The sequence below is a fragment of the Sapajus apella genome, unplaced genomic scaffold, assembly GCF_009761245.1.
Source record: "Sapajus apella isolate SASKATOON/1434 unplaced genomic scaffold, GSC_monkey_1.0 scaffold16, whole genome shotgun sequence".
Classification (NCBI taxonomy): domain Eukaryota; kingdom Metazoa; phylum Chordata; class Mammalia; order Primates; family Cebidae; genus Sapajus; species Sapajus apella.
In genome coordinates this window covers 27,475,523-27,490,494 of record NW_022436956.1, presented here as the reverse complement: position 1 = coordinate 27,490,494, position 14,972 = coordinate 27,475,523, and the positions used below count along the sequence as shown (strand labels likewise).

At 34.1% G+C, this 14,972-nt stretch overlaps 1 protein-coding gene across 5 annotated transcripts in view; it reads right to left on the bottom strand.

Moving 5' to 3' along the window:
* The window catches only part of ALKBH8 (alkB homolog 8, tRNA methyltransferase), a 65,820-nt gene that overhangs the window by 18,642 nt on the left and 32,206 nt on the right, over positions 1-14,972 (bottom strand). For all 5 annotated transcript variants that reach the window (XM_032285692.1, XM_032285697.1, XM_032285693.1 and 2 more), the window contains exons 8-9: positions 10,704-10,810; positions 3,348-3,499 (exon numbers count right to left, since the gene is read on the bottom strand). In XM_032285692.1, the coding sequence (XP_032141583.1) occupies positions 3,348-3,499; positions 10,704-10,810 (259 nt within the window). The remainder of the gene's footprint in view (positions 1-3,347; positions 3,500-10,703; positions 10,811-14,972) is intronic.

Genomic DNA, 14,972 nt, shown 5'->3' with positions numbered 1-14,972 from the left:
GGAGGGAGGGAGGGAGGGAGGGAAGGAAGGAAGGAAGGAAGGAAGGAAGGAAGGAAGGAAGGAAGGAAGGAGGGAAGGAAGGAGGGCAGGAAAGAAATCACATAGCAAAGAATTCAGCTACGACACTGATGGCTGCAGGAATGAATATAAAACAGCCCTCTTTTCCCTAAATATAACTAGAATATACCAAACGTTGAGAAAGCCGAAAATGGAGAGAGACAGAAGTATCTAGTGCCTATTAATAGGTGAAGAAAAACTCTAAACATTTTTAGTGAATATTTAAGAAATACTTATTTAATTTCTTTGTGCTTCAGTTTTCTCATCGGTAAGTGGATGTAATAGTATCTATCTCAGCATTACTGTGAGAATTGGGGAAATGCATAGAAACTGCTTCTAACAGTGTTCAGTAAATGCCTGTGATTATTACCTCAATTCCCAAATGACTGAGGGCTCTAAAACATACATTTAGAAACAAATGGGTTACATTATACTGGTTAAATGAGAGTTGTGATTATACTAAAATATAAATTACAATTTATCCTTAATTGGTCTTTGTAAAATTGTTTTCTCTTGGAAACTATGAACATCTAAGTTGCCTAAAGGGATAACCAACTCTTGTCAGTTAAAAATCTACAAACTTTGATCAAAATTATAAAAAGAACAACCATAAACTAAAAAAAAAAAATTCACCAATCATCAGGAAAATCCAAATTCAATACATAAAATATCACTTCACACCTGTTAGAATGTCTATTATAAAAAAGACTAAAAATGACCAGGTGTGGTGGCTCTCATGCCTTTACTCCCAGCACTTTGAGAGGCCAAGGCAAGAGCATCACTTAAAACCACAAGTTCGAAACCACCCTGGACAACACAAAGAGATCGTGTCTCTGAAAAAAATAAAAAAATCAGCTAGGCACGGTGGTGGGCACCTGCAGTCTCAACTACTGAGGACTGCTTGAGCCTGGGGTGTCAAGGCTGCAGCGAGCCATGATCGTGCTACTGCACATGCAACAGTATTAAAAAAAAAAAAAAAAAGACAAAAAATACCCAGTGTTGGTGAGGATAAAAGGAGAAGGGAATCCTTGCACACTGTTGGTGGGAATGTAAATTAGAGCAGTCATTATGAAAACACAGAGGTTCTTCAAAAAATTAGAAATAGGGGACTGTCTGCCTTCAGGCCCTCTCTCACACAGAGGGCTACCCACTTCGGGTTCAATCCCCTCTCATGTCAAGAGCTGTTCTGTCACTCAATAAAACCCTTCTCTGCCTTCCTTAAAAAAAAAAAAAAAAAAGGATTAAAAATAAGTACTATCTTATAAACCAGTAATCCTAGTATGGGTATATATCCAAAGAAAATGAAATTAGTATGTCAGAAAGACAACTGCACTCACATGTTTACTGCAACACTACTCACAACAGCCAAGACATAGAATCAATCAAAGTGTCTATCAGTGATGAATGGATAAAGAAAATATGGTACATATACACAACAGAATACTATTCGGCCACAAACAGAAGGAAATCTTGCCATTTACAGCATGGATAAACCTGGAGGATATTATGTTAAGAGAAAAAAGCCAGACACAGAAGCCAAATACTATACAATTTCACTCATATATAGAATCTAAAAAAGCTGATCTCACAGAATAGAGAGTAGTAGAATGATGGTTGCCAGGGGCTCAGGCAGTTGGGGGTGGGGGCTGGGGGGATGCTAGCCAAAGAATACAAAATTTCAGTTAGAATAAGTCCCAGGGATCTAGTGTAAAACATGGTGACTATAGTTAATAATAATGTATTGCATTCTTGAAAATCACTATGAGAATAAAATTTTACGTGCTCTCATCACAAAAAGGTTTAAGTATGTGAGGTAATATGTGTTAATTCGCTCAACTGAGTGATTCCATAATATATATGTATTTTAAAACATCATGTGGTACATGATAAACATTTACAATTTGGGGGGGTTTCTGTTGCTGTTTTTTGTTTTGAGACAGGGTCTTGCTCTGTCACCCAGGCAGGAGTGCAGTGGTGCGATCATAGCTCACTGTAGCCTTGAACTCCTAGGCTCACACAATCCTCCCACCTCAGATTTCCTAGTGGGTAGGACTACAGACACACATCACCATTTCTGTCTAAATTTTTATTTTATTTTTTTGTAGAGAGAGGATCTTGCTATGTTGCCCAAGCAGATTTCGAACTCCTGGCCTCAAGCAATTCTCCTGCCTCAGCCTCTCAAAGTGCTGGGATTACACACACGAGACACTGTGCCAGCCACAATTGTTATTTGTCTTTTAAAAAACAAAAATTTGTAAATTGAATCTCCAATAAGAGCTTCTTACATTTAATAAATGCCCATGACAAACACTTGCATAAGAAAACTAGCTTGCCTCTCCAACTACACTTTAAATTCCTTGGAAACGAGAGCCATGCTTTATTTTTCTATACCATGTAACTCACTATCTGCAATGTTAGATACTCATCAAATAATGAATAAACATTTTAAATTAAATTTTTAAAATTCGATATTTTAAGCCTTCAAGGACACTTTTAGTAAAATAAAAAGTTCTTTTAAGCTTCACTAACATCAAGATACAAAATATAGAAATTTCAATGTTCTAAAAGGATAATATTTTGTAGATATAAGAGTTTTTAATTAAATTTATTTTTAAGATTATGACCAAATCCAAAAACTATGGGTAGATACCATCATAATTAAAACCCCCAAGATATAAAAAGGATTTTATTATCGCTGTCATTACAAAATACTATTTACAAAATGAAAGAGGTTCTGTTGAGTCAAAGAAATCCAGAACATAAGGTACTTGTATAGACAATTCAAAATAACACCCTCTTGACAAGTTTTTGAGCAGTTCTTTTATTCCCTTCTGAGTTCTCAAATCCACTAAAACATAAACTATTGCTTATCTCCCTAGAGTTATCTACTATAGAACAATTAATCAACTCCAACTTCCCTGTTAGATTAAGAAGTAATTTAGAAACTTACCAAACCATTCCCAACAATATCCTTTTTTGAACAAATAATATCTTATTGCCCTTCAATTGCAGCACTCTTAACTGTTACTTGAATAAGTGAAATACTTATTGGGCACCCAACTCAAGTACTAAGTTTGGGGAAAAAAAAAAAAAAGATAATAAGATCCAGACCCTACCCTCAAAGAATGTAAACTCTAATGAGGGTAGTTAAGAAAAGTGCATGAAAGTACAATACAGGAAATGTCATTAGACAGATTCAGAAAAAGTTCTCCTAGGTGTTGATGGGACCTTAAAGGACTTCTATATTAAACTGACTCCATTTTACAGTAGAAACAAAAGTATATACTTACTACAGTTACAAGGCGTTTGCCTCACTTTCCTAAATGTGAATGATGTTCTTAATCCCCTCTTGCTTAAAGTTATGTCTCCAACATCACTGGTGATAATTCCACTTTTTTGACTTCCAGATGCTTGAACAGTATCAAATTTTCTGCATGTGATTCTAAACAATAGTCAAAAAAATTTACTTAACACTGTATTAATAAAAATATTTCAGTCCTTTAAAAATGTTAACTGAAAAGAGTAAATCTAGAAGAATTTATTACAAATATCTGTTGGATTCTCTGAACTGTTAGACATTGTGGAAAAACAAAGAAATGAAAGTATTTAAGGAAATTATCTTCAAGATAATAATATTAAAAGAATGTACAACAAATTATTCCAGGGAAAATAAAATAACAAATATTTAATTAACACCAATTCCAGCACAGATGGGGCCAAAAGGAAACAAATAGATGGTAAATTTAAACTCATTGTCAGTAATATATTAAATGTAAAAGTATTAAAAACTCTAATTAAAAAACAAAGATAACTGGACTGGATTTTTAAAAATTAAATACAACTACATAGTGACTACAAGAAACATACCTTAAATATAAGCACAGGAAATTGTTGAAAATAAATATATATATATATATGTAACACACAAAATAAATATTTTACATATACTAAGCAAAACCAAAAGAAAGGTGATTAGAAATACTAATCAAAGTAGACTTTAAGGCAATAAAGTCTACTTTTTACTAAATATAAAAACAGACAGAACAGTAACTCCAACAAAAAGATACAAAATCCTATACATTTGTATGCATCTAAGTAATAACACAGTCTTAAAATACATAAAGCAAAAAGTAAAAAAAAAAAAAAAAAAAAACAGGAGAAATACATAAATACATGATTATCACTGGAGTTTTTAATACATCTTTCTCAGTAACTGAAATTTAGTTAAGGTTCAAAATTATTAACATCAGAAAACCATAGATAATGGAACAAGAAAGCATATAATTCAATCTTAAATTGGGTAATATTGATAAAATAAGTAAAACAAAGGATTGAAAAGTAAAAAGGAGGCTGAGCAGAGTGACTCATGCCTATCTATAATCCCAGCACTTCAGGAGGCCGAGGTGGGAGGATTGCTTGAGCTCAGAAGTTCGAGACCAGCTTGGACAACATAGTGGGACCTTGTCTGCACAAAAAATTAGAAAAGAAATTAGCCAAACATGGTGGCACACACCTGTAGTCCCAGTTACCCAGGTGGCTGAGGTGGAAATAACCCTTGAGGCCAGGAGGTTGAGGCTGCAGTGAGCTATGATTGTGCCACTGCACTCCAGCCTAGGTGACAAAGTGATACCCAGTCTCAAAAATGAAAAATAAAAATAAAAGTAAGTAAGTACAAGCCATTGGACTGTAAGAAGGCATGAGGAGGATTCACTGGGGTAAGATCAAATTTTTGAATGAGAAAAAGGATTTGGTAGAAAAATAATGCCCTTTTTAAAGTTCAATTTCCACATAGTGAAATGCACAGATCATAATTGTAGAGTTCAATTAGTTTTGACAAATATATATGTGCATTTAACCACCACATTAAGATATAGAACATTCCATCATCCAAGGAAATTCCCTTGTACCCTCTTCAAGTCAATCCTTCCCACCTTGAAGCAACTGCTGTTCTGATTTCTATCAGCATAATTTTGTCTATTCTTAAACTTCATAAACAGTTAGTGCTATTTTGTGTCTGGCTTTATCTACTCAACATAATGATTTTGAGACTCATCCATGTTGAGCATATCAGTAGTTGGTCGTCCTTTTATTACAAAGTAATATTCCAGAACATGACACAACTTATCAAAAATCTCATGTCGATGGATATTTTGGTGTCCACAGTTTGGGACTATTACAAATAAAGCTTCTGTGCACATTCTTATATACATCATTTTTGGATATATAGTTTTACTACTCTTGGGTAAATACCTAGGACTCAAATTGGTGGGTTTTAAGAAGTAATAAAGAGTGAAATTGGTGGGTCATAAGGTAAGAAACTTCTAGTTTTCCAAAGTAGTTATATAATGTTACACTCCAACCAGCAACATATGAGAGAGTTCCAGGCTGCTTAACTTTCTCACCAAGACTTGGTATTTTCTGAGTTTTAAATATTAGCCATTTTAGTGAGTGATATGTGGTAAGAAATTGTGGTTTTATTATTTATCTGATGACTAATGATGTTATACATCTTTTTATGTGCTTATTAGACATGCATAGATCCTTTTTTGATGAAGGATCTGCTCAACCCTTTTGCCCAATTCCTTGTTAGATAGAAATAAATAAAGATATAGATGTAAACAGAAATACATAGCAGATATTTTCTCCCCATGTGTGGCTGCCTTCTCATTTTCTTAATGGTATCTTTAATTTATTATTTCTTAATAGTAAGTATGTTAATAAATCTCTCTTTAAAAGAACTTTGGCTACCCCAAGTTCACAAAAATATTTTTTTAGAATTTCTTTTAAGCCATTTTATAGTTTTTGCTTTTACATTTAAATCTATGATCTACCTCGAATTAATTTTTGTGAATGGTATGAGGTAAACTAAAGGTTCATTTTATTTCCACATGGATATTCAGTTGCTCCAGCACCATTTGATGAAAAATTTCCTTTCCACACTTAATTACATTGGTATCTTTGACAAAAATCAACTGACTATGTATATGTAGAGCTATCTCTGGATATAATCTGTCCCACTGATCTGTCTCTCTGTACAATAATACTATTTTGATTATACAGTTGTATAGTTAAGTCTTAAACATAAGGCAGAATAAATCCCCTAACATTGCTTCAAGATTGTTTTGACAATCACATTTCCTTATACATTTTAGAATCAGTTTGTCAATTTTGACAAATAAGTCCTTTTAGAGTTTTAATGAGAATTACACTGTCTCCATAGATTTTGGGGACAACTGATATATTAACCATATTAAGTTTCCTATCCATAGGACACTATGGATAGCAATAATTTTCCTATAATTTTCAGTCTATATGTGTTGTATTTCTTTTAAAAACTTATTCCCAAGACTCAGATCTTCTTAGGCCAAGTTTTCTGCTTCGTTTACTCTAGGCAAGGTTATCTCTCTATGGAAGTAGGCTTCTTCATATTCATAAGAAATGTACTGAGACTGAAAGATCTCAGCAAATTATATAAAATTATAATTTTTCTTTTTTGAGATGGAGTTTCGTTGTTGTTGCCCAGGCTGGAGTGCAATGGTGTGATCTCGGCTAACCACAACCTCCGTCTGCCCTCACCCCCACCTACCCTCGGGTTCAAGTGATTCTCCTGCCTCAGCCTTCTGAGTAACTGGGATTACAGGCATGCACCACCACGCCCAGCTAATTCTATATTTTTAGCAGACCAGGGTTTCTCCATGTTGGTCAGGCTGGTCTCAAACCCCCAACCTCAGGTGATCGCCCTCCTGGGCCTCCCAAAGTGCTGAGATTACGGGCATGAGCCACCGTGCCTGGCCTTAAAATTACCATTTTTTACTTAAGTTGTTGATACCTCTTTACTATAATAAAAGCCAGGTAATCTAGAAAGAGAAATGTTGACCTAAAATTGATTTGATCCTAAAATGAAAAATATAATGTACTTCAGTTCTCAACTTTCATCTTGTCATTGCTATATTTCACTCCATCTGTTATAAGAAACAAAATTCCAAGCCAATTGCTTTTTAAACACCCCAGTAAATTAATCCTAAGTACTAGAAAGAAAATATTTATGAGTCTTGATGCTATTTTAAATAGCAAGATAGAGAAATATTTATAAGTCTTGATGCTATTTTAAATAGCAAGGTAGAGAATGGCTCTTTTTAAAAAGCCTGTGCTAAAGGCAATTTTTTAGAGGTGAAAGCAAGCAATCATTGCCTAAATTTATATTACTGTTATTCTAATAGCTATAAATGATTAAAACTATGGTACTAAACAAAGTCAAGATATTTTAGAGGAATAAGTCTCTTGAAGCCCTTGTTAGCAAACTAATTCCTCTTTTGAAGAGTAAGTCATTCTTTGTTATGGCTTTAAGTCAATTACTTCACTTGTCAAAAGTTACACCTTAGGCAAAGGCCAAGGAGTTCCTAACTGCTTTTCCAACAATCTCAAATGTTTAAGAACAGGTAACATATGTTAAAGTAATGATTTATTTAAACATTGCTAAACGCTGTTTTCCCTCTGCACTCAAATTCTAATCAAATTGGGGCAATATTCAATAAGATTATAAAAAGAGTTTTTTAGATTTAAATAACAATTCAATATAATAGAAGAGACATCTCAAGGTAATAGAAAACAATACAGACTTTAAAAGTTAAGATAAGGAATAAATTATTTCAAGTTTATGTAGTCAGGACAGATTTATAAATTATGAAGGAAGTAAAAAAGCTATATGTTAACAGATACAGGGCTGGCAAAGGTGTGAAGGCTAGAAGGCACAGTATAAGTTCAGAGAAAAGGGAACAAACAAATTTAGCCCTAATATCATTGGTAAGAACGCAAATTCTGAAACCAGACTGCCTGGCTTCTGAGCTTGGCTCTGCGACTTACTGCTTTGTGACTTTGTACAAGTTACTTAACTTGTTTATGCTCCAATTTCCTTCAAACATAAGGACAAAACCATGGAACAAACTTGCCACTGTGATAGTGTAAGTTAAATGAGTTAATATATGTAAAGTTTTTAGAACAATGCCTGACACAAGGACAATGCTCCAGAAATAATTTAAAAGGAGCATTCACATAATCTCATAAAATAATGCTTCCTGGGGCCAGTCAGATGGCATAAATAAATGAAACAGGTGAACTTGTTTAGAAATATATTGTTTGCCATTACACACAGAGGATAAATTTTCATTTCAACACAGAGCAGAGTGTTCTGCTCTTTTTTCTTGAAACATACATTCTCATTCAGTCTATCTTTCTATCTCCTACTTTTAATACAGAAATGAGTTCAAGAAATACTCAATTTTCATTTAACTCTAAGATAAAAACAATAGTACACGCACAGTGTTAAATGACAGCTGATGCTCAGCCTTAGATGAAGGAGTAACAGAAGGAATGGGAACTGTAGGGAACTGGAGAAGTAGGCCCCCACCGAAAGAATGCTAGTGATAAATACTTTCAGGTACTGCTGCCAAGCAATACTAAGGTTCAATGTTGTCAGATCTTCTCAATTTCTCAAGAGAAGCTGAAAATTCAAAATTTTATGTGAAAGCTCCTAATTTTTATATGCAGAAAATTGAAAAAAACAAACTGCCACCATGTGGACAACTACTGCACTGGCCAAATAGAAATGCCTGACTGTGAGTTTACCCCTGTGCTGCCAGTCTTCACTTCTGATTTAGGGTATGATGGCTAGAATAGTAAATTTAAACTTGAACAAATTCAAGTTAGATTGAGGTATCTGGAATTAAAATTACAAGGCAGTGTTAACTTTTTTCAATCCATGTCCCTCTATAATGCTTTCTAGTGCTCTGTTTCTCAGCATAGAAATCAAAAAGTTTTATCAAGGCTTACTTCCTGTAATTTATATGCATTTTAAGTGTATTAAATATGCTTTTCCAATCTATTCTCCTTTCTACCCAAAGATTCTGATAAACCTCTCAGTGGCTGGTATAGCATTTGTTAGATGTCTCTCTCTCTCTCTCTTTATTGCCTCTGGTCTCTTTGCCTCCTTCCCTCCCTCCCCCATTTCCCCATCTCTCTCTCTCTTCCTAACACACACACACACACACACACACACACACAGTCACGTTACAGGCAATGTGTATCAATGGCAGCCTTCAAAAATAATACTGAGGGTTTTTTCCCTGAAAATACTGCAGAGAATTCTGACTCCAGGGCAAATATTAAAAATAAATATTACCTATAATCTAACTTTCCAGAAACAACCCTATTAACATTTAATAGTACAACATGCTTTCAGTAAGAGAATAATGTGATCAAATGTTATTTTAGAAAAAAATTAATCTGTACCATTACCAGAATAGATTAAAATATTTTCACAATATATATATATGAAAAGTAATTTCTTATTTTGTACTTGTTGTAATATTATTACTCTTTAGAAGTTTAAACATTAGTGATAGCAAAAATGCTTGAATCCAGAAAAGAAAATGTCGTTATTCTCAAAATTCCAAGACCTGAAATTAATGGATCACATCATCATTTTTTTGTTTTTCATTTTAAGTGCACAAAATCAGGTCATCATTTTTTAATGGCTCACATTAGGACAGGTTACAAACTCATTTACATGTTCATTTCCTTGAATTTTTATAAAAATATGTCAGCTAAAATCTCCAAGAAGAACAGAATTAATAAGTTCAGAACTCAGCAGTATTTCAAGGGACAATATACGTAAATTTCAGCAGTGTAATGGTCTCTCCTCAAAAGGCCAAAGATGTATCCCTACCAGAAGCACATACTCATTTATTTAGATTTTTATTTAATCAAATAAACTCAAATTGCAGAACATTCTACAACACAATTGGCCTCCTCAAGAGAGTCAATGTCATTAAGTGCAAACAAAAGTTAAGAAACTGTTTCAAACAAAAGACTAAACAGAATTGACAAGACTTAATGTGGGATCGCAAACTGAATCCTGGATCAGAAAGAACGCTTAAAGTACTATAACATTTAACTAGCAACATTTGAATATGGATTGTATAAGAGTATAGTAAGAGTTATTTTGTCAATGTTGAATTTCCTGAATTTGGCACTGCACTGTGGTTTTATAGAACAGAGATTGGCAAACTTTTTCTGTAAAGGGCCAGAGAGTGAATATTTTAGGCACTGGGGGCCACATATAGTCTCTGTCAAATATTCTTCATTGTTTTTTTCTTTTACAGTCTTTAAAAAGGTAAAAACGATTCTTAGCTCAAGAGCAGTACAAAAACAGTCTGAGAACTAAATGTGGCCCACTAGCCAGAGTTTGACAATCTCTGACATACACAATGTCCTCGTTCTTAGCAAATACACAATGAAGCACGGAAGAGTAAGCCATGATGTCTGTAACTTACTCTAAAATGATTCAGTGAAAATAATAACATGTGAGACAGAAATAAAAAATGTCCCAAATGTTCAAAATCGGTAAATGCAGGTGAAAGATGAAAGAAGTTCACTGTACAATGCTTGCAACTTTGCTATAAATTTAAATTTTTTTCCAAGTAAAAAGGTAATGTTTAACAAAAATCAAACTATAGATTTATGCCCCTAGGAGTTTTGAACCCAGAAGCCTCAATCTGCAGGCACAGGGCATGGTCCCTGTGGCTCAGACAAAGAAGAATGAGAAGTCTCATAAAGTAAAAAGAGTCCTGTCATATTTCAGTACATACCCATGGGTCCAAAGGTATCTAGATTCTCCAGTCATCACGAGCAAACTCCGACGTGGCAACATAACTGGCACTGTGATACCATCTGGGTGCTTAAAATCCATGACAATCTTGAAGCAAAGACAAAAGCATAAAGATGAAGGCAAAATTTCATATACTCCAAGGATAAGAATGATTAATACAGCTTGGCTATTTTTCTGGGCTTACAGAGATTAAAACATAATAATGCTTAGAGAAAAGCATAGCACCATGGTTCTCAAACTTTACTGTACATGAAAATCAACTAAATGACAAAAAAACCGCATTTCATCCACAGAGATTCAGAATCAGCACGTCTGAAGTAAGAAATGTACATACGTAATAATCAACCCAAGAAATTATAAAGCAGGGGGGTCTCAGGTCGCACCATAGAAAACAGCAGGGTAGAGGTCAAACACAGAGACTTTGCAGCTGAAACACTCATGTCCTGGTTCTTCTATTTATTAGCCACGTGACACAGGACAAGCCATTAACCCCACTCTGTCTCTCAACTCTCACAGCATTTTATGTAAATTATATAGACAGTTATATAGATAATCACAATACCTGGCACACAGTATAACAAATACACAAAAAGTAACTACCGTTTTTTATTAGTCATAGAATTAATCCAAGAAGAAATAACTATTAAATGCACACTCTCTTATAATCCATTACATTATATGAGATTTTGCACTTTTAAAGTCATGCAACACACTAGAATCAGAGGCTGATAAATAGAGTCAATCAAAGAAAACATTTTCAGCAATTTTTCCTAAGTTATGCTCATATATTATTCTGAATAGCAAACTATAAAGATAAAATATCCAAGAAAATGTTTCTGTCCTAGGAATCCATCAAAAACCAAAGACTTCAGTCTAAAAATAGCAGCAGCTGGCAAATATGAATTTAAAAGGTTTACCACAGGGCTGAAAACTATTCCTTTAAGTGAACAAATCAATCCATTTGAAAAATAGATATGACAACCAACTATAAGTGGGATGAAAAGAATTTGGCATAGTACCTTTCTTAAAGGTAAACTTGCACAGTACCTGGCACAAAGCATTCAACAAATGTTAGCTACTATTACTATTAATAGTAATATTAGCTCAAATTAGACGACACACATGAAAATTCTCTGTAAACTATAAAATAAAGTATACAGAGCTAAAATCATTTTCTTCCTTTCTAACCTATCCTTCCAATCTAAGTATGGAAAATAATGTAAGGTGATAGAGTTTAGTTTCCTAACAGTTATCTGTTCCAAATGTCTACATATAATTTCATATAGTCAAACTCTGAAAGCATTCGAAACACCGGAGATTAATTCTGAAGTTTTTAGAGACGAAGTATATTGATACCTGCAAATTTCTTAAACTGTATAAATAAAAGATGAACCAATAAACAGATAGAGGGATGAGGAGATGGTTAGATTATTTGGTAAAGCAAGTATATTAAAATGTTACTTGTGCAATCTAGGTAGTAGACATATAGGTATTTACTGTACAATTCTTCAACTTTTCTATATGAAAACATTCATAATTGGCTGGGCGCAGTGGCTCACGCCTGTAATCCCAGCACTTTGGGAGGTCGAGCTGGGTGGATCACTTGAGGTCAGAAGTTTGAGACCAGCCTGGCCAACATGGAGAAACCTTGTCTCTACCAAAAATACAAAAAATTAGCTGGCATGGTGGTGGGCACCTGTAATCCCAGCTACTTGAGAGGCTGAGGTAGGAGAATTGGTTGAATCTGGGAGGCAGAGGTTGCAGTGAGCTTAGCTCACACCACTGCACTCCAGCGTGGGCAGCAGAGCAAGACACCGTCTTGAAAAAATATATACATATATTCATAATAAGTTGTTGGGGTGAAATGGGAAAACCACAGTGGCCCATTTTAAAACCAGTTTATATAGGTTTCAATTTTCTTACTAGAAGCTAAGTCCCACACATAGGAAAGAATAATGAGCATATTTATTATTAGAGACAATTATCTGTGGCTTAAAGGAAATCCATGTCTGGATATCCAGATGAAAACCATCATGATGGGAAAATATTCTAGAAGACTAGACTCTAACTCATTAAACAAATATTTATTAATCATTGGGTGAGACCTCAAAGGCTACAATAGTGAAGAGAGACAAGCTCTATGCCTACGTAGAAGTTACACATTTTGGCTAATATGCAACACATTTTACAAATGCACAATACATATGTATTTGTGAAATTCAAATATATTTCCTCCTATCAACAAAGAGTAATGATTTCCAAATAGGCAAATTTCAGTATAAACAAATGATTAGAACTCACAAGAGGAATATGAATATGATATTAATTAATTCAGAAACACTTGTCCTGGCATATACAAGCCAAGTTTCAAGGAAGAAAAATACACAACAAAATAAGCTAAATGTTATCAAGTATATTTAAAAATGTACAGAATACTGGCCAGATAAGGTGGCTCACACCTGTAAAACCAGCACTTTGGGAGGCCAAGGCGGATGGATCATTTGAGGTCAGGAGTTCGAGACCAGCCTGGCCAACATGGCAAAACCCCATTTCTACTAAAAATACAAAAATTAGCCAGGTGTGGTGGTGTGTGCCTGTAATCCCAGCTACTGAGAGGCTGAGACATGAGAATTGCTTGAACCTGGGAGGTGGAGGTTGCAGTGAGCTGAGATCATGCTACTGCACTCCAGCCTGGATAACAGAGTGAGACTCTGTCTCAAAAAAAAAAAAAAAAAAAAAAAAAAAAAAAATTGTCCTTCCTGCTGCATCTTGCTGAGTACCTACTTTGTAAAACATTACATTTTAGGACTAGTTACCATTAGGCCAATTAACTCATCCCATATTTTGTATCAAAATAAAAAATCTATTCATTCATATACTCAAGAAAAAATTATTTTATGATTTTGTGTCACACATGAAAATACAAAATGAACTAAATCCTTCAAACGCACACTGTGGGTATTACTTTTCTAATAATTGTTCTTAAAAACTACTAAGCAAAATAATAAATGAATATGCATAAATCCTCTACTTTTAAAATTTAAAAATCTCAATATAAAAATCATATGATCAAGACATGTACTTTTAAAATACATTTTTAAATGAATGAATGAAATACAGAAAAACTATGAGAAAAAATAAAATACCCAACTTTCCAGAGATAACCATCTCTATTAACATTCAGATTTATTTTTTCTAGGTATTTCTCTAGGTATTTTTTTAAAAACTTCATTTCCATCTTTATTTTTTAGATAGAGTCTTGTTACATTGCCCAGATGGGCTCAAAGGATCCTCTCCTCTGCCTCAGTATCCCAAGTAGGTGGGACTACAGGCATGCACTACTACCCCTGTCAAAATGTTTGTCATTGAACACACCTTTTATGAAATATGGCATCTTGCTATTTTCATTTAATATTAATACAGTATAATAAACACTACTCATGTCTAAAATATCATTTTAATGGCTGCAAAATAGTCTATCATATGGCTGTACCTTAATATTCATACTGTCAGATGTGTAAGGTATTTATAATTTTTATAATAGTGTTTTCATGTACAACTTAAACCTTTATCATAATTTCTCTTAGAATAAGAGTTATCAGGCCAAAGGATATGAATAATTTGAAAGTTCTTAATATAGAGAAACAAACTGCTTTCAAATAACTGTACACTCCTCCTAGTAGTATGCGACTATTTGATCATATTTTCACCAACACAGGGACATGATTTTCTTTTAAAATCTTAGTTTCATAGATATACACCACGGAATACTACTCAGCCATAAAAAGGAACAAAATAATGGCATTCACAGCAACCTGGATGGAACTGGAGACCATTATTCTAAGTAACTCAAGAATGGAAAACCAAATATCCTAAGTTTTCGCTTATAACTGGGAGCTAAGCTATGAGGATGCAAAGGCGTAAGAACGATATAATGGACTTTGGGGACTCACGGGGAAGGTTGGGGCAGGGGGTGAGAGATAAAAGACTACACATTGGATACAGTGTACACTGCTTGGTTGCTGGGTGCACCAAAACCTCAGATATCACCACGAAAGAAGAGATCCATGTAACCAAAAACCACCTGTTCCCCAAAAACTATTGAAATAAATTTATTTTTTAAAAAATCTTAATTTCAAAATACAAATAAATCATACATTATTGCTTTAATTTGCAAATAACTGCAAGCTTAAATTGCAAATCATTCCCAACTGTTATCTTTTTATTATGGCTATGTAATATGTAGAAG